The 25267-nt window shown below is 40.8% G+C and overlaps 1 protein-coding gene across 2 annotated transcripts in view; it reads right to left on the bottom strand.

Moving 5' to 3' along the window:
- Positions 1–25267, bottom strand: part of LOC119546561 (zinc finger protein ush) — a 75367-nt gene that overhangs the window by 38846 nt on the left and 11254 nt on the right. For both annotated transcript variants that reach the window (XM_037852930.1, XM_037852929.1), the window contains exon 2: positions 18264–20100. In XM_037852930.1, coding sequence (XP_037708858.1) covers positions 18264–18306 — 43 coding nt within the window. In that variant the 5' untranslated portion in view covers positions 18307–20100. The remainder of the gene's footprint in view (positions 1–18263; positions 20101–25267) is intronic.

The raw sequence follows: 25267 nt of genomic DNA on the forward strand, positions 1-25267 counted from the left end.
GTCCACTTAGAGCGCCGGCAGTCGGTCCAAAAGCCCCAACCACAAAGCAAAAGCAGAGAGATCCAGCTAGATTGTGGGACCGATAAGGCGCTTCGATGACTTCATATGCCACAAAAAGCCGAAATCACACCTCAGATGAATATAAAAATCGCTGAGCACTTAAACAGACATCTGCATATTGCTCGGCGATCGGCAATCGCCGATTGTCTCTGTCGAGGGGCCATAAATTATAAACCCTCGCTGGCTGAGATAGGCAAACAATTTTATCGACCGCTTTCCAATCGCAAATCGATTCCGTATAATGGATCAAAAGGAATCGAAGCACGCGGCGTATACGCAATTTTTATCAGCGCACTCAAAATAAACAACAATCGAAGCTCAAATGTGTGCGGGGATTTCAATAAAATTAGAAATTTATGGAAATTGCCATTCGGCTGAGATAACGAAATCCACAGACAGCAAAAACAAAAAAGCCTCTCGACAACAAAAGCCAAAAATTTAAAAGCTTAAAACTAAAATTTGTCGTTAATGCGACACTCGGACAGCCGATTGGTATCTCGGTTTATTTCGGAGGGGCAGCGGGATTCGGCTAATGCAAAAAAGATATACGACTCTTAGATGGCATGAGATTTGCATAAAAATCTGCGTTTTTAACCCATTTTTTCGCTCACATCTCTCTCGCTTTGTTTCATTTTATCTGGCATCATCAAAAAATAGCCACAAAAAGTGGGCGTGGATGCAATCAGATGAGTCTGTCCTGTCAGCATTTGCAGTTGGGAAAAACAGTGTAAATATCAACAGCAAGGACGGGCAAACAAACATGAAAAATTAACATAAGGGGGCAGAATAATAGAGGGGTTTCAAGCGTTTTTATTCCAAAGTGAACATCATCAGTCAGTGTCAGAGCAGTTGGCGTTTTGTCAGCTTCCGTTTCGCCATTTTACATTTAACATTTTCCATTTTCTCCATTTTCCAACACTTTTTTTCCACAGTACTCAGATGTTCCTGCGTGATAGAAGAGCACCTTCAAATGAGCGATTTATTCGCTATAAAATAACTTGGAAAACTTTATATTGAACATGTTGTAAAGATAGTTGGGGAATTTAAGAGTAACAGAAAAGGAAAGTTTTAAAAAGTAGTTTATAAATAATAAATCATTTAATATAACAATATACAAATTCAAATGACTATTATTACTTTACGATAACGACATATGTTGAAATCTAATTTCCATTTCCTTTGAATTTAAAATTATTCATTTCAACAATCATTTAATATTTAAGAGGAATTCAATCTTCGGATTGTCATAAAAAATACACATTTGTTTTGCTTTGTTATATCAACTTGCTGTTTTTTATAATATTTGAAAAACGGATTCGCTGTGCGATATCGCAGGCTGCTATCTGCATTCACTCTGCTCTGCGGTTTTTATGTCCGCCCACAAATTTATATGGCTAGCGATAAGTGCGATACTGCCAGTGTATATAAGTGTGTATGTACACTTGGTACTAGCCACTTGCATGGTACATCTACATCCCATAGGCAGGAAAAGCGATTTAATCGCCTATCGCTAGTAAAAGAAGCCTACCAACGAACCCGATAAACTGGGCCTCTCACCACCACCGAAAATTACTCAGCCCCGCATTATATCCAAAGACCCCGAAAAAACAGAAAACAAGACGAGAACCACCATAAAAAATCGTTTAAAAAAAGCGGAAACAAAATGGCGGTCGTCTGGCAGTTGCTGACTGATGATTGGTGCAGAACTCGCGGTTTGTCGTCCTTATCATCGGGCAATATCAACCAAAGTGATAAGATAAGGTTACAGCAGCTGCGGTAACGAAAGGCATTAAAAGGGGGCGGGCATTAAAAAGAAAGGTGAACTGCAATGCAATTGGCATCGACTAATGGCCGAAATGCACGCGACATTTTAATTAAAATATTAAAAGCCCAGCGCAGTGAATTATGAGTCCAAGTCGACGGCCACAATGAGCCAAAAAATAATTGGCAGTTGAAATTTTCGGGAACCCAAATAGAACTGAAGGAATTAACCCCCGAAAGTCTGGGGACTCAATTTAAAAACAAAAATAACTTGGAAATTATCGCAAACCGAAAAACTTAAAATATTTGTATTAAGTACCAAATAAAATATTTATTTTCCAAAAAAATTAATTTCCAAAGATAAAACACCAGAGAAATCTTATATACTTAAATCTTGCAAATCACATTGCTGACCAATTTTTTTTATTATTTTGCTTCCAGCCTTTCAAGGGTTAACGAAAGCAGCAAATCAACACCAGCTAACCAACTTCAAATCCAATCAAAAAAGTAGAGAGAGCAGGCCAAACTAGCCGACTTCATCGCCATCTTCTCCATTGTTGTGAAAATGGCTAAAAATGGAAGTTGGCCACGAATATCCACGGCGTCAATTTAATATGGCAGTAGTAGTAGTGGCGGTGGTGGGAGTCAAAGCCAGAGCCAAAATGATTTCAATGCAATTCGCACCTCATAAATCACGAAACGTGTCCCAAGGAGAAGGAAAAGCCGGGAAAAGAAGAAGTTTTGGCTGGCAAAGATTGCAGGAAATGCAGGAGAGGATGCTGGTTGCAGGGAGGGGGTTCGGGCTCCAAGGGGCTTCCCAAAAGGGTAGACAGGTAATGCGGTTTTGTAGGCGTCGTGCCTTCTTGCTGCTGCTTTGATTTGATAGCAAACTCTGGGATGCAATTTGTTTCGCTGTGCGGTTGAGCCGTAAGCCGAAAAACACCAACCTACAAGGTTTGGGGATCTATCGAGAAGTTATTTGATGATCGATTTCAGCTAAAGTTGTTCAGAAACTATGGACATCGATATATATCGGTAGTATCGATAAGTCTTCTGTAGTCTGGGGAAACCCAATTTTTTTAATATCTATTAAATTTGTTCCAAGAAACAGGGATTGGGGATCATTTGAGAAATAACTGCAGAAACATTTTCAAGTTAAGCTGCCTAGAAACTAATTATATCCATAACTAACGATACATCCTCTACCTATTTTAAAACAAGGAAACTTCCTATCATACGTTTGTACTTAAAGAACATAATCGAAATAGTAGTCTTAACACAAAGATCCTGGTTGCTTGTAGTGCGGTGTTAGCCGGTCTCTTAAGCCATTGGCGTATTTGTAACACTTTGGCTGGGGCTTCAACTCTGTTCTCAGATTGGAGTTCTCCGCTTAGCCCCTCAAATACCGCCTTTCTGCTCAATGTGGAATGTGTGGCCATTAATTGAAAATGCTTCTCTGGGATGGGATGGGATAGCAAAGTGCCTGAGAGACGGGCTAAAATGAAAGATGGTGTCGAATCGTGCACACACACACATCCAGCGAACGGAGACTATGATCCAAACCAATCACGATGGCATGCAAACGCCTCCAGGGAGGGAGAGCCCGAACCCAAGGAACCGAGAACCCAATGGAGAACTCGTGCTCCTCTGGCGGCTAACTGCGTTGATCATCTCCCCAGATGATGCGGATGGCCAGCCAGAGCTAAACGAGCCGTGAAAGTGTTATAATGGGCAATGGGAACGGAATCCCATCCAGAGCAACATTATCACACTGGGAAAAATTATTAGCAATCTTTATTTCACCATGATATGGCAAGCATATCTGAAAAAAAACTGAATAGGTTGCTAGATAATACCCATGATTTTTAAGAACAAGTAATCCCTAGAATAACTTTATTATTGTAAAATAGCGATTTCTTTGAGTGCCTTTAAATCTCTCACATCATAAGCATCGTGTTGTGTTTGCCTTGGTTGTTAGTTCTGTTTTTTCGCCTCTTCAGGCTCTGTTAATATCATAATCATAATCGTTAATTGACCACGCCCATATAAAAAATACATATGCAAGGGGAGATAAAATACTCAAAGAAAGCAGAACGGGGAAAAAGGCCCAAGATGAAGAGTTGAATTGTGCTTAATTTTCTTGGGGATAAAATGGCAAAATAAATCACAGCCAATTTTAATGCAAATCTAACACCAATCTGACCCCTCACCCCGGAGAGAGCTTCGTGCAGCTCGGGCTGAAAATGTATCTACAAATTGTGTGGATCAACTGCAACTGCAACTCCTGACCCCGGTGAACCAGCACGCTCGCTCTGCGCTTTTTGTGGCAATAACGTGGCCAGCACCAAACTATTTGGCTAAGCCCAACTAAAACACTAAAGGTTCGAGGAAATGGAAATGGAGAAGGAATGGCTCCCCGATGGAGGAGCAATGCCAGACAAAATTAACACCTTTTTCCAGCTGCTGACTGCGGAGCTGCACGAGCTGATTTTGCATTTGAGATGGACACCCCCAAGGAGGCGGAGTGGGAGAAAGGAAGGGACCACAGCTGTGGAGGAGGGGCAGCGGACCAGGGCGGACCAGAGCGATTCCCACTCGAAAGAGAGGAGCCTAATTGGCATGCTAAACAAGCTGCGTTCAACACGATCTACACAAACCTATCAGCAGCAACGTCCAGCCCCGAAACGAACCCAAAAATCCGCAGAGAACAGTGGTTTCTATAGGAAGACAGATGAAAAATGTCTTCTCTATATATAAAACTCTTATTTAATTTTTTAGAATCAGTGCAGAACCCAAAAAGGTAAAGCCCAAATATTCTTAATGTAGAGTAGTTGTGTGCTTAAAATTCATTCCTTTGTAGAAAGCCCATACCTGGATCAATATAACTATTTAGAAAAATGCGGAGCAATATATATTAATGATTCAGAACATAAGTTCTGATGCAATTTTAATTATCACTTTTGTTGATAATTAGCCTTCTCAAAACTTAAAAGTTTAATAAAGTGGTTTATAAAATAAAAACAATTAAGATGCTAAACGGAATATCTTTTGCCCCACTGTGGGGTGTCATTGCATTGGCTTGTTTGTTTAAATGGCATCGGGAATGGTCCGAGTGCGACATTAGTTTCACACGAACGCCCACACTCGGCCGAGATCAAGGATTTGGGGCCCAGAGATAGGGCGGCGGAGGGGCGTCTCAGAGGGAGGCAATCAAAAGTGGACGATGGCCATCGCTCCCCGACCCAAGAAAAGAGTCGAAGGCCCAGAAAAACACACAGTGAAGGAGCAAAGGAAACTGCCCAAAGAGTTTATCAACTTTTCGAGATTTGCTCAATCCTTTTGTGGCCAACAACAATTGAAGCGAGCAAACGAGCTTATCCACACAACCCACACGGGAGTGCAAAAAAGGTGGCTCGACCCATCAAAAAATAATAATAATATTCGATAATCGAAAAGAGGCAAACATTAAGAAGGAAATTCTGAGAATTTTGAGTGTGCGATAAGAGTGGATTATGTTTGCAGAAAGTTTGTGGCATTTTGGTTTTATACAACAGTATAAACATGGCGACAATCCAATGAGGTTATAACCTTTTAAAAAAATGGAATCAATATGAAACTTTGAATTTTTAAACTTAATATACACAGCTGGCTGAACCACAGCCTTTATGACTCAGACCATTCCAGTCGCCAAGATATGGGGGAAAAAACAAAACGCACCCAAGGATGGGACATGATATCACCTATGGCCATGCGGGGCCCATCAAGCCCGGCGTCTGGCGGCCACATTTGGGATAACAGTTCTCGAGATACGCGCTGCGCTCGAAAAACCTTTTTCAGCCGCACATTATGACCAGGTCTCCAGTATCGGAAACGGAGCATGTGGCAAGGTATGGTGGCCGGTATGGTGGCACGGTATGGTGTGGATGGCCTGGAACGTGGAGCGTGGAGTGCTGTTATCGCTGCACTCAGTCAGTCAGTCGGGGCTAATCTACACGGAGTTATCGGCCATGGAGCCGGCTCTCTCTCTCCGAGTCTTAGCGACGCCAAGTGAATCATGCTGGGTCTCCGATTGGATAAGCCCGATGTCGCTGCACTTATAAAATAATTATAAGAAGGCAAGATTGGGGTACGGGTTCGTATGGGTTACTCCACTTCACCCACCTGTCCCCTGGCTAGAACCACCGAGTAAAAGGCCAAGCAGGCGGGCCGGGCTTTGTACTCGGTGGTTTGTTTTTGTGTGGTCGATTCCAGTTGGGGAATAATCGGACAAAATGCCTTTTGACTTTGACGTGCCAAACAAAAGTCGCGGCCTTATCGCTGACCTCGATCTCTACGCAATGAGGGGAAGGGATGGGGAGAAAGGGAGCAACACTGGGAGAAAAGGTAGAAGTGGCCTTAATTAAATGAAAGGACATTGCTTGCTAAGTGCATTAGGAAATACAAATGGAGTTAAACACTTTATAGAAAGATATGCTCTTAAAACTCAAATTTTAGTCTAAATGTTATATGCTTACTGTGTGTGTTGTTAGAGGCGCACGCTTATAAAAAGTGTTAATAAATATTTTGATTTTTTTTTAAGTGCACTATATTATATTGTACTTCTAGAATATTTTTCTCTCTGCAAGGGAATGGCAAACCTGACAGCCGAAATCCGAAAACGAAAGCAAACGAGCCAAGCCAAATAATGACAGGCAATGAAAATCGAATGTAAAGCAAAGCTGGAAAAGAGCTGAGCAAAAACCGAAACCGAAATCAAATCAAAACCAAATCAAATTCCAGGGCAATGTTCCACGTAAATCATAAATTGGTCTATCTCGCGGAAAGATCTACAAACGGATGCTCCAAAGCGGAGCAAACATAATTAAGAAAACCGAAACTGAAACCGAAATCGAAATCGAAACTCGAACGAAGAGATAGAGTGGGGCAGTTGGATGGGGGAGGAGGACTTCAGATGGGGGACAGACGAGATGGATGGCCCGAATGGCAGCTCCATTCGTATCTGACGGTTATTTGGATCCGGAGACAGAGCAAACATTACGGCAGTAGCTGGCTTGTCTAGATTCGGCTCTGATATACCCGATAAGGTCAGAGAGAATTTTGGAGCTTTAGGGGAACGAAGCGTATACCCTGTTTCAGGAATATGCATCAAAAATGTATAATACTAAGAATCTAAGTTGAAATCACGAAATATGTTTTTCTTATCTGTTATTATATAGTTTTTAAACAATTTTTTAAAAAATATATTATTGAATCGCTGATATCCCTTTTAATTGCAGGGTAGCCAACAGCAATTAGTGGGGACTGGGAAGAATTCAGTGTCGGCGACAAAATGTCTTTATTCATTTTCTTGCTATTGCTTAATTTCTTTTCAAATCGAATTCATATTTCGCCCGTTCGAAGCCAGAGGGCGGGGTGATAAAAGAGGGCGGTGGGATGGCCTTATCAGTTGCTCAATAAATGACGCACAATGACAGCGGCAAGAAGCAGACTCCCAAGAATCATCCGGGAATCCGGGAGAAGAAAGAGAATGATGCGCAAGTTTTTAGAGGAGAGGGACTAGGAACGATTTTGCTATCAACATTCTCATAAATCGATGGCCAGTGGACAATCCTTTGCAGAACAGGGGGGATGGGCAGAAGGACCTTATCTAAATGCCATTTAAGAGAGGAAGATGAAAAGTAGGGGGGTGTCCCAGGCTGAAAGACACCTTTCAAGAAACACAGACACAGGTGGATAAGCAGCGGCAGACAGAGAAAGAGCCACGCATTTTGTGGCCCCATAATTAAAATGTTTTAAATGCTAAAAGGATGGCCCGGAGGCGAGAGCGAGAGGGCAGAACGAAAAGGCAGACAGAACACGTTGTTAACATTCATTTAACCCCCGGCAGCCCCGTGTTAACCCCCTCAGCCGCGCAGCATACACGGCGGCAATTACGCTAAACTGAACAAACAGCAAAGCTGTAAACAAACACGCATCCATCAGCGCCAAGCCCTCGGACCAGTTGCAAGTTGCAGGTTGCAGGTTGTTGCTTGCAACAGGTATTTTATTCCCGCCACAAACCGAAAACCCGTTTCCCAAGGCAGGACTGTTCAGATCCCCAGATCTGAGATCCCAAGTGAGACCTGTGTGAGGCTCCTAATGGCGCCTGTTGCCATGTAAATTATGCTTCCTCAACACTTCTGCGCAGAGACGGTGCCCAAACCCCCGCTCATATACGATCGGGTAATGTGAATAACTCTTGAAACTCATTTGGGATGATAAAATAATAATGGAATGACTAACATAAGCCAAATACTAATGGAATTCTAAGGGTTATGATAGAGGCTCATTAAGTTCAAGTACAGCACATCGTAATGTATGACTTTCGTAAGGAACTCTGATAAGGATTTTTTAAAAATGTGTTTTGAAAATGTGCTTATCATTTCTTAATCAGTCCTCGCTTTATAGGAAGTTAGCAACATAAAACCAAAAAAGCGGATCTCCAAGAAATTTACTAGGAACAAAACAGGAACTTGGGTTTTTTTCCTAGGATTTTTATCAAATTCAAAGTGCGATATGAAGGCACAATGAACGAAGGAAACACGTGATATTCAGAGTAATACAAACAGTTAACTTTTAATTTTTGAAACCAAAGAGTGTATTGAAGTCAACGTTGCTTACTCACAAATAGTTCCGGACTCACTCATTTTCCCGCTCATCCAGCCTCATTCTCGATTCTCAATTGGCTCCACATTGGCGACGCACTCGATAGCTCTTGGAGATATTTTCCTGTCCACGTGTGTCCCCCTATCGCCGTATCATAATGGAAGACGAGACTGTGAGGCTGGCATTTAGATAAGACTGGCGGCGGCGGCAAATGTCTCCTGTCTTCGGGATCCTGGATCCCATCTGCAGTCTGCAGTCCTCAGTCCCCAGTCCCTGCTGCATCTGCATCTACATCCCAAGTTGTGGGCCATTCAAGTGATTAGGCTTAAAGTGCTCTGCAAGTCGGGGCTCGGAATCCAGAATCCAGAATACAGATCGGTCGGCGACTAAAGCTGTTATGGATTCATCGCATTCTTTGGTCAAACCAGGCGCCAAAATCACTTGATTGAGCGAGAAATCCACATCAGTGATATTGAAGCGAAACAAACCCGAACTAATGAGATTTTTGGGCTGATGACGCGATTTGCTTGCCTCGGTCTCAAATGAATTTTTTGGCAGAGTTCGCAGATAAGAATCGAATGATATACTCCACTTGGTAACATGAGTGATTCGTTTATAATCTTTGATTTCGATGAAGTCTTTGAAGTTTATACACAGAAAAAAATCTCGACTTATGCTATCATCTCTATAGTTTAGGGCTTTTCGATCACAAATAAGGGTTTCTAAAATAATGCTACAACATAAAAGAACTATGAATTCATTCCGGAACTCTTTCAAAGCCCTATTGGTTTCCTTGAATTGTAAAGTGTTATGCATAGTATTGCTTTTCTTTCGGTGTATCGATTTCCAGAGTTCTGTTGGGGCTAGATACATTGGTACTGGAAGTTGGGTTGGGCTCGAAGACAAGCAAAAGATAAACGAACAAAATGGCCACCGACCGACATGAAGGAGCTCCAAATGCTCGGGGCTATCTCGGCGTGGGATCGGCGCAAAGCTAATGGCATAAATAGATTTCATATTGCCCTCCATTTGCGCCCCCGCTCCCCATCCCCCATCCCCCCTTCATTCTTAATTACACATGGACAGAGTGCGTTTGACTGGATTCGATCAGCAAATAAAATCTAGAAATATATTTTTATGGATTTTTAATCGATTGCCGCACGTTGCCTTGTTGGTTTTGCCGGCCTTTTGGGCCACCGATTCCATCGATGGCATCGCTGCCGTTCAGTTCGCTTTCTGATTGTCGTGGGTAAACAGAAGATACCCAATGGAGTATTATTTGGAGTATTATTTGGGACCAGGTGGGTATTCCAGCGTGAAAAATTGTTTAAAATTACAGTAGCAGTAGTTATAATGTCAAAACAAAACATCATAAAATGTAACCAAAACAGAAATAAAGAAATCTATTCATCTTTGAGCAAGCTTTTTATCCATCACGCTAGATAATTTTTCATCAATTTCACTTTAATTTAATCTACCAAAAAAAAGCAAATTTTTTAATTATAAACAAATTTAAATCAGAAAAGCTTAAGCTCAGAAAACCAAAGATCTTCAGATCGATTCTTATTTAACTTTGAATACGACTTTCACATTCTCTTAGTGATTCTCCGAGAGTAGCTTGTGATATAAAAGACGCAATGTTGTCGGTTATCGCGTAATTAGTTTGCTTTCGAAGTTAAAACTGCCTTTTTATCCCCATCCACGGTTCCAATTGAGACATCCCAATTTTCGTTTATGCGTAGGTGTCCCCTCCACGCGATTTCGATTCCAGTTCCGATTCCCCAATACCCCGACCCAAATACCCATCTTACTTTGCGCTTATCTCTAATGACAAATGTTTGCTTAAAAATCTTTTAATTGCACTTGTTTCGAATTTCGTTGTGGCTTTTTCTGCGTCCGTGTTGTTTGCCCCTGATAAGCCAAATTAATCGCAGCACTTAAATTTTCATTTTGAAATTTTTCAGCCATGTGAACGTGTTTGTCTGGCTCTAGTTTTCTGTGTGTATAGACGGCATACGATTTTCGATACGATTTCGTTTTGATTTCGATACCAACTGAAGTAGATGTCACTCTCTATCTCCCTCCTCCACCGGCATGTAAACTTAATCAATTTATCACGGGAGGCGGGAAGGCGGGCAGGAGAAGCAAGTCGGGGGCCTAGATAGGCTGAGCTGTACACTTTGTAATTAATAATTGATTGATGAGCTCTCGAAATAAGCAAAACATAAACTCTAGACGACCGACAAACGCAGCAGTTCCAAGAAGTAAGTCAATACCTGGGTTCTTGGGGAGCAAGTAGGGGAAATACGAGATGAGATCAAATGCAGATAGCAGGGAATGATAATTCTGTTTTACATTTAGAAGGCCCTTTGCTGTTAGACAGCTCTACTAAAAGACAATTAAGCGTACGGTCTATCATATCCTTATATCGATTGATACCATTTCTCAATATCAAATTTACATTGTTCAATGACATATATGTATATATTTCCATGTGCACTCTAGCTTATGGTTTTTTGGCAGTCAGCTTCATCTAGCAATCTGCAATGAATCTCGCTGACTGGCTTAATAATTTTCAAGGTCTGCACTTTGACTGGCAACGGCCACCAGCAGATAATCGGCATGAAAGAGCACTCGTACTATATGGGAACACATATACCCTCCATATATATATATGTGGCGATGATTTGCGGTCTAATGCCCCGGGGCAGGCGAGGCCCGGGCTTAATCAGAGATTGCAGATGGAAGCGACAACAACAGCCAAGGCAGCCAAGGAACGAATGCACACGAGCTGGAGGAGATTCGGACTGGGGAGGTGGAGCTGGAGCTGGAGGAGCTCGGGGCAGAGGATCGATGGATGGATGGATGGATGGACAGACGTGGCTGGGTCTGGGTCAGTTCGGTTGGTCAATTAAACGAATGCTGCGCTGATCGCTGGGAATAGATAATAGGACCTCGGCATGAACTTTATTTCGAGATAAGGCCGCAGCTCCCAAGATTGATAAAGAAAGGCCAAACCGAAGAGCGAATTTGTGCGAAGAGCCCAGAATCGAAACTAATTAAGTGGGTGGACGAGCAGGAGCAGGAGGAGGAGGAGGAGTCCGAGTCCAAGGAGGAGTAGTCGACGTTTGATGATGATGGTAATCTCCACACGACGTTTCCCCTTTCGAAATTGAAAATCAAATCGACGGAAATCTCAAGTTGAAATCAAGGGACCAACACTAGACGGAATTCGTCTTGCAGAGCGATAACGATAACGATTATCGCTGACAACGCACAAGAACATCACATCATTAGGAGCACTCGAAATTGGAAACCCGCCAGATGAACGCGAAGAGATAAGGTGTCGAAATTTGAACTGAGATTTGTCGCCTCGATATCTCTGAATGTCTTTCTATATCCCCCTTCCTGTTTCGCCATCTCTCTCTCTCTCTACCTCTATTTTAATAAGTGGTAGTTTACGATTCAAAGGGAATATTGTTTGGGTGCAGATTTATGATTCCGATAAGGTAAATCGATTAAAAGTCGATAATACATGCTGAGACATCTTGTATTTTAAAGGGTTTGCTTAGCGATCTAGATGGTAGCTTACGATAGAAAACGTGGACCTTAAAATCGATTAAGTACAGGTGTGATTTTAATGTGTTACCGATTATATTACCCATCTACTTTGATCGTGTTATTTTTAATTCATTAAAATAGTTTGGTTATACAAGAAATGCAAAAAAATAATGTTATATTTTGAATAGAGCAGCAGGTGTTCGATAAACCTAGACTTCCTCTCTCTTTTTTGTTTACTCAGTGCGAATGGTCTATCGTTCGATCAATGGACACTAGAGCGATCAGTCGGCCGGTTAGTGGGGCGCTGATAAGGAATACTTTGCCTTTGCCTTAGGAACTGCCCATCGGCTGGTGAAATGGCCACTGAATATAGAAATCAGTTCTAATTTTCGGCTAGTGATAGCCATCGCCTATCGGCGAGATTGGAAGGTTTCGAGGAGGCGCTGACAGAGATTTATGGCATTCAAAATGTTTCACTATCAACGCCCCGGCGACAGCGAATTCATCGATTTCCCCCGGAATCCGTAATGCCTCTCGACCTAGGTTCATCCCATGCGATCCTCTTCCGAATCTATTCGATTCGATCCGATTCCGAATCGAAAATGAAACTGATATCAGATGCAAATGAACGACTGGCGAATGGAAATTAATTAACCCGCCAGATATCGCGCCATGGTCGAAGGGAAATCCGCAACTCAACGGTGGAGATCGATCATTCAGATACTGGCCACATATTATACAATGTTACGGGTATGTATGTATTTAAACCCTATATATGTATTGTCATAGCTGGGGATCTGTATCTGTATCCGACAAACCACATCACATTGACATTTTTATCTTTAGCTGAAAATCTCTTCAAATTGTTATAAACGAAAAACACACGACAACAATTGTTGTTGTTGGGCGAGTTCATTCTCTCATTTTTGAAGCAAAGCGCGACAATCTTGCCATCAGATCAGCTGATAAAAAACAACCGACCAGGCCCGGAGCATTGTACAAATCATACAACAACCATCGGAGCAACAACATCGTAAAGTCCACAAGCAACAACCACAATCGACAGCTGTTTTAAGCGATTTTTAGCTTTATTTCTGTCGTTTTGCTGGCTGGTTTGTTTGTTTTTTACGAAGGGAATGTGTTTGGAAAATGACTACAAACCATTATCGCCGACCGGGCATCAAGTTTCAAACTTATTTCGATTGCAATTAACGATTAAAACTAAAATAAAACCCTCGAGTGGATGCAGACGGGGGATAAGGTGGGGAAAATGGGTCCAAGTGTGGCTTCACTATCGCAGGTGATTAGTCAATTGTGGGAAATACTAATCAAGATCTCGAAATACCTTTTTCAACAGTCATGATAGATCAGAGTTTAAACATAAATCTCTCAAGAGGATCACTTGAAAGAGGAAATTCCCAATAGGTTTGAAAAGCCAAAAACCTTAAAAATATATTTTTAAAGACTTAAAACGACGAATAATAATTTGTAACATATATACAATGTACATTGTACATCTAAGTCATATGAGTTTTTTACAAAATGTTTTACGTCAACTCAATTTGATAGCTAATTTCCGCTGACGATGAGCGATTTGGCGGAAAAAGGAAATGGATCATGTTTTATTTTAATGAAATGATTCAAAATTTGTATCATTTTGCATGACATAAACGCCAAAAAATAGTATATCCTCTCTAGAAGCTATTATAACATCTGATTTAAATTTCAAAATGTTTTCTGAAATGCAAAACAATATTGAGTAATAGTTTTGACTTAAATAAAAAGTAATAGGATTTACATATTTATTCGTTATCTGTTGCATGACATCTAGAGCTTCTTGTGATTAAGAATTTTAATTTAAGATCCTTAACTCATTCGTAATACCCCATTGATTAATCACTTTTGCGAGTTTTCCTTCTCATGTGATAAGCGCGAAAACAAAAACAGCGCAAAAACTGCAATAAGTATTTGTATCGACAATATGAATTTCGCTGGCTGACTAAGTCGATCGTCAAGTTACACCCCTTGCTAGTCCCTCACCCCTATATTACACCCCCTATATCACACCAACCATATTCATTCGCCTCACTTGATATGCAAATGTGCTGGCCAAAAACAACGATAATAAAATGCAACAAAGTGAAAAACAACATTTTGTAATTTGTAATGCTTGTTAATGTTTTTGTTTTTGCCCCTCTGCTTTTGTTGTTATTGGTATATTGTTGGTGCTTTTTATCTGGTGATATTTCCTGGTCCGATTGCCAGCAAATCAACAAAACAGAGACAAAGAGTGAGTGCGAGTGCGAGAGGGAGAAGCTTATCGCAATTATTAAAATACAATGTCAAAATGGCCAAAGCTCGAGATTATCTTTTCCAATTGAAATGGACAGAACAGCCACACAGAGGCGGGGAGCCAAAGGGGGCTGTTTCAGGGGGGCCCCGTGGGCCTTGGCTTGCAACCTGAGCCCTGGCTTTTTTATCGCGGCTGCAACTGCAGCTCTTCGAATGCAAACTGCAATTGCAGTACGCAGTTAGCTAGCTTCTCTTATCGCTCCAACTCAGCTCTGCTCCACAGACCCCCTTATAAAGACCCCTCTTCTCGCCGAGAATCGAACCGAACCGCTTGACACGTACCCGCGCCGATTTCAGATATGAGAAAGAGGGCCCAGTGTAGTTAACTTATATCAGAATAGAGCCAACATGAGAAGTATACACTGAAATACATTTTCAGATGAACACGACTAACAATACAATTGTTATATAAATCATGGTTCTATTAATAATTAAAAAAGAATTCCAGACGACTTATAATAGATAAACTTAAAAAAATAGTGAGTCAATTATCTGATGGAAAATGATGATGATCTTAAAAGAAACTTACTGTGGTAATTTGATAGACTTTCAGATTTCATTTATTAACTTTACATTAAAAACAGTTTTTTCCAGTGCATTTGAGCTGGGCCCGCTTCACATCGAGTCAAACTCGAACTTGACTTGACTTTTGGCCAAATTGTCACCCGCATGGGGACGACCATGTCGATGGGCCGTTCTCCTTTGTGGCTGCTGCCGTAGAACAACCGCCAACGGAACAACAGACAAGCAACCAAACAGCGAAACAACACACAAACGAACATTCAACAGACAACCAACAGCTGGCCATTAACATAAAATTAGTGATAAGCGTAATTAAAATTTATAAAAAACAAAAACGAAAGGCAACTCAGAGAAGTGCTTATCTATGTGCGACTGCACTCCCTCAGGTCTCGAAACTCTTAAAAGGTATGAGATAGGAATCGAGAGCAGGTGGGACTTGGTTAAAAATGTAATACCCTACAAGGCACCTAGGAATATGGCAAACTGTTGTGTGAAGATATCTTATTTATTTATGTTTACAAGCATTTTGGGGGACTTTGAGGTAGATTCTTTTGCAAGTCCCTAATTTTTTTCGAGTTTCGGTTTTGATTTCCGATTTTTGATCCTTAATCCAAATTGCCATGCAGTTTTAATAATTATATAGAAGGAACCTTAAGAACCCAGCTGAGCGTTAACAGTTTTATCCAATAAAACCCATTCGAAGGGTATTTCGAGATCGAACCCGAGGGCGTTGTCATCACGATTCCTACACTTCGAGTTCGAGACTATACTACAGACTATCCGATACAAATGCCAGTTATTGAAGCTTATGTAAAGGCAACAATAACAACGCCTGGAGAACCTCCAACAAAAGCTACACAGAGAAAATTCAGAAGTTCTCATATAAGTTGAAAATGTTCTTAAAATTATACCGACATTTTTGAAGTTGAAAATGTTTTCATTTCCTTCGAATCAACTTGAATTGGTGATATTTACATTGTATATCTCAACAAATAAACTATTAGTCCAGTCAGTAGTGTATACTTATCAAAAAGTTGTTAAGTAAACTCAATTTATCTTTTCTCTTCTCACCATTTTGTTCTAATATTAAGAAAATTGATACCAAAGTGTACCTACACGGTTTTAAAGAACGAATGTTCTCAATACAAGAACAATGTTCTTGGATATTTATCTCTGTGTACGCAAGTTGATGTTATTTTTGCTGCTGTTGTTGTTTCTGTTGCTGCTGCCACTGCTGCTGCAATTGTGATAAAACTTTATCGAGTTGCGCTTTGAGTTTTTTCTCGCCTTCAAAATCCAACTCCCACCGCCCACTGTAGCTATAGAAAACAACGGGACAGAAGTGAAGCAAGTGTGCAAGAGATAAATATGCAAAGCACAAATGTTAGGAGGGGTGTGGGTGGGTGGGGTGGATAACCCACTGATAGTGCAGGTGAAGCAGCAACAACAGCCATCAACAAAAACAACGGACAACAGCTGCGCAGATAAAAATACCCTAAATTATCGGAACGCAAATGGTAAAGTTTTTCGTTATCCCTTCGTCGGTACCCTATAAATAGTACTTAGCTAAATGGGTCTTGGTAACTGTTAAAGTATAAATAGATTCTGAAAAAGATTCCGAGGAATTATGGTATTTTTATAAATGCATACAGTTCTCAAAACTTCATTAGTAGTTTCAAGTTCTAAACTTAATACACCTTGATAACTATTCAAGTATAAATAGATTTAAAAGAATTATGAAATGTTCATCAATGATTAAAGCCTTTGAAACTTTTTAAGTAGTTTTAAGTACTGAGCTCAATAGTCTTTGGTAACTATTCGAGTATAAATAAATTGTTAGATTCCAAGAATTATGGAATGTTCATTAATTTTTAGGCTTCTGAGCTTGATAGCTTTTCAAGTATAAATAGATTTTTAAATAGATTCTAAATAAGTATAAATTTTCGTTATCCATCCTTAAAAACTCTAGTTTATTACAGTTCTAAGCTTAATGAGTCTGCCAAGCCTTGCAATTTAAAAAGATCTTAAAATAGATTTTACGGAATTTAGAACATTACAGATTACGTCTTTGGAACTTCATAATTAGTTTAAACTAGTTCTGGGCCTATTTCAGTTAAATACATTTTAAAAATAGATTATTAGTGCAGCCCTATAAATAAGTTATTGTATCATACGAACTTCCCCCACTCTAGATCTTTATAGAGAGTATCAAACGCTCCGTTGGCCCCGGCTCAAGATATGGATTCTTGGCTGCTCACTGTGGAAGTTCCACATTCATGACTCGGGCTGATATCACTCGTTGGGTATTTGTTGGATTGTGGGGTTGGATGGAAATGGGGGTTCTTGGGGTTCTGTTCGGATGGGTGTTGGGTGGGGCAGAGTCAGCCAGTCGAGAAACGTGCTTGGAGCAGAAGCAGCGACAGCGATAAGGAGTCCAAAATGGCAAAATGGATAAGCGGAAAACCGGTGACTTCAGGGAGGGGCGGAAACTGAGGTGAGTTCAGGTGCTCGGGGTGTCCAGTGTCGCAGGTCCGGCACGTTTTATCGATTTCGATTCCGAAATGCATTCATTGGGTGTCAAATGGTTCGGGGCAATAAATATATCAAATGGCAAACAACGAAATGTAATTAGTTAATACTCTCTACACTCTTTGAAGCTTTCTTTCCTCTCGCCTCCACGACAATATTTATAAGGTGTGTCAGCTACACGTACAACAGGTATCGATATCGATAACGAGGCAGCAAAGACATTTCATTCAAATGAGCAACAAAAGTTGACAATTTTTGTACATAGTACCCTATTTAGCGAGATCGCGGGTATACTGTTTTTTTTCAGTTCCTCAGATAACAAATTATGAATCTTTAAAATCCGAACCACATGATATAATGACTTTCAGTTCCCTGGTGATAACGATCTTTTTCGAGAAATCGTTCGTAATCACAGTCTAAATAAATCATTTTAATATCGGTTGTCTCATAGTGGCAAAGACTCGACTTTATCGTTCTCACTTGTTTTGTATTCAATTTTTTTGTTGGCTGCTTTGTCTTGGCATAGTTTATCAGTTTCTTGATTTTCTGTGTTTGCTGTGTGTTCGTTCACATGTTTTGCTGTCCAAAAGACGAGATCTGCTGACCAAGCGGGCGAATTTGAATGGGTCAGCTGGCGGTCAAGCGGGAAAACCCATCGAAAAATGATTAAATTCTACATGAGATGTGTTAATTTATAAAAATACATATGTGGGATAAGAGCACATTGTGGAATTAAATAAGTGAGATGATTAGAAAACTAAGAGACTCTTTATAACTTGTTCGAAAACAAAGTTTTTCTAAAAACTAAGATTCGAAACCCTTAACAAACTCACCTTTATTCAACGGCTTGGGGTTGGACTGTTTGCGTCGTGACATTTCGAGTCCAGCTGCGGGACTGGAGATTTATCTTCAGCTACGTCGGCATCAAGTCTGCGGAAGATCCAGATCCGTTTCCCTTTTCGCGCACATTTACCGGCGGATGCGATCGCACTCACACACAGGCACTCACTCCCTCACACACACGGCGAGTATCAATTATGGGCAATCAATGCGATTACTCGGACTATTTGTATTATTTGTATTATTGGCGGCGATTAACAAGCCTTAATGAATTTTTAACGATCGGCGCGGCGAAAAACGCGCGCGGTTTCGAAGCGGAATGGAAGTGGATTTCCGATTGGAATGCAACGGGGCAGTAATCTCCAACTCGATCTCGAATCCCATCAATATCTGATCAGTGTTTTGCTCTTGATATTGCTATTTGTTTTCAATGCAGTCGCGAGTTTTTTGCCAAAAGCCTTTCGAGTGGGGGCGTGGCATGCGGGGCGTTCTTGGAGACGTCCGTTCGAAGCAAACTTCTGCGTGCTACTGTGAATGGCCCCAGCAGCTGCTTTACTTTTTTTACTTTAGCGCTCGCTCACGAATGAAATGCAAAACGAAACCGAAACCGAAACGAAAGCTCCAATTGGGGAGAAGAGAGCCGAAGCCGAGAGAGGGCGCTCTTATTGGAGCGCGCGCAATGCTCTCTTCCGCTCTTTCCAGTTTGTTTTGTAGTCGGTTGTTCATCGCCCCACATGCTTTGCTGTCTGTTTCGCAGTCTGATAAGAATCAAAACAAAAACGCCGAAACATTTACGCACGTTTCTTATTGGAATTCCAATAGGGTTTCTCCAGTCGACAGCGTCGGAGATTTTTACGATACAAACGCATATATAGGTTTAAAATGAACATTTTTCACAATATTTGCATGTATTTTTGAGCTATATTTGATTCTTTAACTTATTTTTGATTTTCTTTCACGGTTTTTGGCTCCCACTACCGGCAAAAGGCGTTAGGAAATCGGCTTTATATGTAACGCATTTATGAGCAAAAACTCTTGACAAGTTTCCTTTTATTCCGCCAGCTGGCGCTTTGTGGCCTTTAGCTTAGCATACTTCTAGGCTTTTCGTATAGAGGGCGCCTCTTCAACGCGCCTGATTTAAAATCCTAGGAAGTACAATTCTCATTTAAGCCGTAATTCATGTTAGTTTCTTGTTTAAAAAATAAATAAAGAATTACCGCGACGTCCGCAGAATTCTATTTCCTGTGCGAGAATCATTTTACCATTTTCAGCAGTTTATTTAACTCCACTTCCGCTTATTTTTTGGGTAATTCTTTGTTTTGCCGCTCTTTTGTCGCTTACCTTTTTGTCTTGTAATTTGCACCTATTGCCTGTTTTTAATGGGAATTCCTCCTGCTTTGCATTGGACACTCATAGATTTTAAAAATTCCGACAGCAGCGGAAATGAAAAGCTTCCTGCGGGACAAACTCAGTGTTGAAAGGGGGTGATGGGTTGGCTGGCCTTCTAAGGGCAGCATGCAAATGGGGATGCATGGCAATAAATATCAGAAACCAGTTAGCGGGCCATAATCCACGCTAACATATGGCCGAGTCGATTAGCCACGCGACCTCCACGGGGTTTCCTCCTTCCCCGCCCCCTTCCTTGGGTCATTTGCGGTCTCCTTTCATTCCTTTTCTCACCCATTTTTTTGTGCACCTCCCTTGGTTAATCGCTAATGAAGTATACGCACCGTTGACCTTCGCAACGTTCATTAAACTTTGTCGCTTTTTAGGCAATCTCCGATCTTTTTTTCTCTGTTCTCAATGCAATTCGGCAGTCGCCCAACAAACCTATAAATAAAAGGAAAAAAAGGTAAGCAGGTAAGCATGCAGCAACGACAAATGATCGAGGTTGGTAGTACTCTCTAGAAGTACTCAATTTAAACAACGAAGCGAGAATCTATATGTATGTATATACCGATCTGAAATATAAAAATATTATAAAACACTCAGAATATACAGAATGACGACAATTGGTTGGGAAACACTTTCTAAATAGGGCGCTACACAAACTAATAGCCTTCATTTAAGCTGAAAACGAAGATCTTGTTAGAGAGGCGCCGGAAAAAAATTCCAAGTGGCCATAACTAATATTAGGGGGATCCCAGTCGATTTAGCTTGAAGTCATATACTATATCGGAACCAAATCAATCAGCTGGCCATATACCCAATAGGTCGTAGTGTTTCACTGATTTTTTTGGCAACACAAAAGTCCCCGAAAAACGCAATGTACACAAACGATCCGTAACCGAGTCGGCCTCCTCTGTAATCATAGTGCATTACACTCGGCTGGAGGCCTGATGGGGATATTGGGAGGCGAGGTGAGCAACTTCCAGGTCAAGCAACTTCTGGCGGCAAGGCCATGCCCGTGACTGAAATGAAAATGGAAATGACAGCCGCGAAATAATAAAACAAAACAAGAAATTAACCGAATATCTGCCGACATTTTTGGCGGGGGAAGCGAATATCATTGACCCAAGGTGCAGTTACCTTGCGTGTTCGTTTCGAGTGCAATGCTCCGATCGGAAACGACGCGCTTCCAACCCTGGGAGATGCGACCTTACCCTGAACGGAAAAAATTATAGACACCTATTTGAGAAATGGGGGTCAACACACTGGAACTATACAGTAGTAGAGATAGTATAAGAAAATGTGAAAACTTCTTAAAATTATTAGTAACCAACATAGATTTTATTGATTTCTTAGTAATATTTGTAATTGCTTTAATGTAAAGGTATCAGCGAAGCTCAATCGACCTTTCTATGGCAATTTACAATCTAATCAAAGGTTTTTTTGTAGTAATCAACATTGGACATGTTTTTAAAAAAATCATTAAAACAGCTTTAAGGCTAGGAGATAAAAAACTGATCTTTGATTTCATCAAGAACTTTGAATGACCATAGAAAATACCACAGTTCTATAAACAATGTCAACCTTGAATATTAACTTTTAGATGGTATTGATTTCACTTATTTTAATTAAAGTTTAGAACATAAAATAAGGAAAGTGTTTAAAAAAATTATATGGTATTTTTTGATGTGCAGGCAGTACTCTCTTTTGGCAACCGATGCTGATCCTCACCCAAGATCAGCTCGCATAAATTAAAACAGCTGATGAAATTCGACAAGTTCGTGGCATAAGCGAGCTAAAAACCAAACAAACTGTTTCCCAAGCGGAGATAAAATTATTCACTTATTTTTGTTAAAAAGCTTCTTTGTTTTGGCCACCTTCGCCGCTGCATTTGCCGTTATATTGTATATGTGGACGACGCCCACAAAATTCACTTCGTTCGATCAAAGTCCGATTGGCCTGACCCGCCCCTTTTTCCCCCGATACTTAGGGGTATAGTGGGTATTTTTAGTATTTGCTAGCAAAAAATGCAGCAGATTTCCCCCTCTCACTTTCGCACACTCTGCTCTCTCTTTCTCGCCAAATAGTCGCTGCTAATTGGGGGACTTCGCCATTGCGGTAGGTTCGTCTCATACTGCGTATACGTAATGTCGAATACTATCCGCTATTTCAAATGACCATGGGCGGGTTTAAATATACATGTGCTTGTGCATCTGGTACCAAATAATTGAGGCATTTAATTCGTGTAAAAATAGAACGAAACTAATTAAGAGAGACATAATGCGAATTGGCGTTTCTTACAGGGTTTACAGAATTTACAAAATTTATATATTTAATTAATACAAATAAAATTGAAACGCATAGAATCTTCTTAGGAAATAAAGTCAGGTTATACCAGAAATGAATACAACAAAAATTAAAACCTCCTAAGAAGCTAAGACCTATAAAACACATGAAAGGATAAAATATTTATATGTCTAAAAAGATATAGCCCTCGATGTTTTGACAATACTATCGAACTGGCCTTACTATAATTACAAAAGGCTTTTCTTTTAACAAAGAAAACGGTTAATAAAAGATCTTAAATAGCTTGGAATACAGTCTGCACCATAAACCCAGTACTAAAAGATTCCTAGCAACATGTGCGAACAATCAGCCCACTGATTGACCTGAATTAATTCAGTACTGGGCATTCCCAACCTCTGACCAGCTGTCCATACCCCTTGGGTGTGTGTTTTCCCCTGATCCACTTTCCCGGATGATGACTTCGCCTTCGTCGGGGCGCTTATCTCGAGATGGACTCGAATTCGCCGCTTCTATTTATAGCATTTCCAACCGAAGTTGCTTGACCAGACAAAAGAGGAAGATGATGAAATATGTGTGATGTGGTCGGGCTCAAATTGCTCACTTCGGCGATTACTTTGCCGATTCCCGATTACCATGGAATTTCGCTTCTTCACCCACAAGTGAAACTAGTAAGTCGGATTTATAGCGACCTTTGCGCCTCCTTCATTTATTCAGGGTCACCTTCGGAGTCACCTTCACCTTCTGCACATCGATCATTCGTCTTACGCATGTATTATTTGCGCCGATCCACACTCGGAACCACGAAGCTATAGGTATATTTATGGGTGAACCCTAAAAAGAGAGACGGAATGAAAGAGAGGGAGAGATAGCGACTCAAGTAATATCATTCCAAAGTTCAAACTCGTCCAAGACGTGCTTCAGTAGTTGAACGGTGATTACATAAGTGCTGAGCTCGCGTTTATAAATACCTCTTAAAACAGTAGGTTATATAGAACTTCTCAAGAAAATGTAGCTCTACCCCGACCGAAGCAAATCATTAATACATGCCTGTCCGTTGAAATGTTTGTCCGTTATAGAGAATAAAGGTCATAATCTCGAGAACTAGAAAGGACACAGCTGGGAAATTTGGTATGCGATTTTCTTTGATGTCAAAAATTATTCTATGTTTTAATGGTGTAGCAATGTTGTAATTTTATAATTTCTCCATTGCCTACATGAGTTAAGAGCTATTAGTGATTTACTTTCACTCAAAAGATATAGAAGTTAAAGTTAATCAAGCTGTACCTATGCATATGAGCACTGGGTACCCGATAGCCTCCAAGTATGACCATTATTAATTTGTTTACTTGATTTTTGCGTTATTGCTGTGGACCTGACCGGCCTGCTTTACATTGCACTCCAGCACTTTACTCATCCAGCGAAGGCAGTCATTTTTATTTTATTTTCCATACTTGGCATGGTTCAACGCATTGTGAATTTGCTCGTTGACCTTAAATGCAATTTGTAGCTGCCGCTCGCTCATGTTTTGATGTTCACTTCCGTCGTTGTCCTTGCCAAAGTGCAAAAGCCTCCAGCGAAAAACAAAAAATAAAAATGTAACTCGAATAATGTATAACTCATGCCCCGTTCTGAATGTTTCGCTTTCGATGCGATCACCCGATCTATCGCATCTCCGATTTATGGCCCCAGCCACACGATGGATAATTTGCAAAAATATGTTAATTATTTCTTTGGTCCTCAGGTGGCTCTGCTTCTTGCTCCACATCTACAGCTCTGCAGATCTTCAGCTCCGATTCGGAGGCGCCCTGCTTTTGATTATTTGAAACGCGTCGGGGTTGCTAAAAATAAATAAATTGTGGGCAAGCACAGAGCAACAACAAAATACATTTTTTGTGCTCGTGCTTCGATTAGCCATCAACAATCAGAGAAAGAAGCAGAAGAAGCAGGGCAGGGCAGTAGAAAATGTGCTAAATACCCAAACCATTGTGCACGCCTCTCGTTCATGTCGATGGATCTTTGGGGGAGAAAATTGTTAGGAGGGGATCACCCGGAGAATTGCGGGAAAATTCCAGATCACATCAAAATAATGGATGCGAAATGTATACATAAAAAATTGGATTTTATAAAATCAAAAACTCCTGGTGGAATCGTTTGACAATAAATTAAGAGGTCCAATGCTTATGCATATAAATATCCGTTTGCCCATTTTCCAGTAATGTGAAAATAGTCGCTTACCCATTAATATTGAATATTTTTAAAAATGGCGTCCTCGAAGAATATATTATCATAACAAAATGTAAGCCCATGAAGATATATTAATTTCACAATTTTCCAGTGATTCAGTAATGTAAAAATAGTCGCATACCAGAAAACGTATTTTCGTGATTGCACTTTGCCTTGATGGAATGTGAAAAGAGTCGAAGAATAGCGGGTGCTGTAATGGGGACTGATTCCGAGAACACAAGGGCCATTCAATCAATGCGTGGCTGCCTGTAATCGCCGGAGATAAGCGAGCAGACAGAGAAGTCCCTTCCTTTTCGCCGCCCATCTCTTCAAATCAACAGCAACAAACGCGCCCACTTAAACCAACAAACGCAACAATGTCAATAAGGCAACAAAAAGCCAACAGAAAATGCCAGTACACCGCAGTAATAAATTGCAGAAATGAAGGAGGAAGAAAGCTTCGTGGGGAAAGAGACAGACATATTGAGAAGACTGAGCACTTGGGCAATTTCCATTGTTTGTCTGCCGGCAGCGAGCCTCCTCCTATAGCTTTTCGAAAGGGTTTACGGACCCCTCAAGGGCAATCCATTAATCGCGGGTTCGTCGCCTATCAACTCCCACTTTTCAGTGCGAAACGCAAAAGCAAAACAAGCGTGCTGGCACCAACGCCCCATAAACAAGGTCTGCTACGTCATGCCACGGGTTTAGATAAACACACCGACCGATTCGGAACCGATTCGCACTCGATTCACGCCCGATTCCACTTGCGGTTGCGATGGTCACGTTGCCGGCGAATGACAATGAGTTTGATAAACAAAATCGGAAGTGGTGTGAGATATAGATACGAAATGTAATGAGATGAGCACATCTAGTGGTAGACACATTTCCTGATATAGATTGCGTAATTCTGATGGATCGTAAAAGTATATAAAAGGTCTCTCTTGGTTGTTTTGTTCATTGGAGTTGGGGAAATAGAAAGTGTGCGATGGAGAAAGCATACTTTTATTACTATATTATATTGCATAATACAGATAAAAAACAAGAAAGGAAGTTAGCTTCGGCAAGCCGAAGCTTATAT

The sequence above is a fragment of the Drosophila subpulchrella genome, chromosome 2L (genome assembly GCF_014743375.2).
Source record: "Drosophila subpulchrella strain 33 F10 #4 breed RU33 chromosome 2L, RU_Dsub_v1.1 Primary Assembly, whole genome shotgun sequence".
Lineage (NCBI taxonomy): Eukaryota > Metazoa > Arthropoda > Insecta > Diptera > Drosophilidae > Drosophila > Drosophila subpulchrella.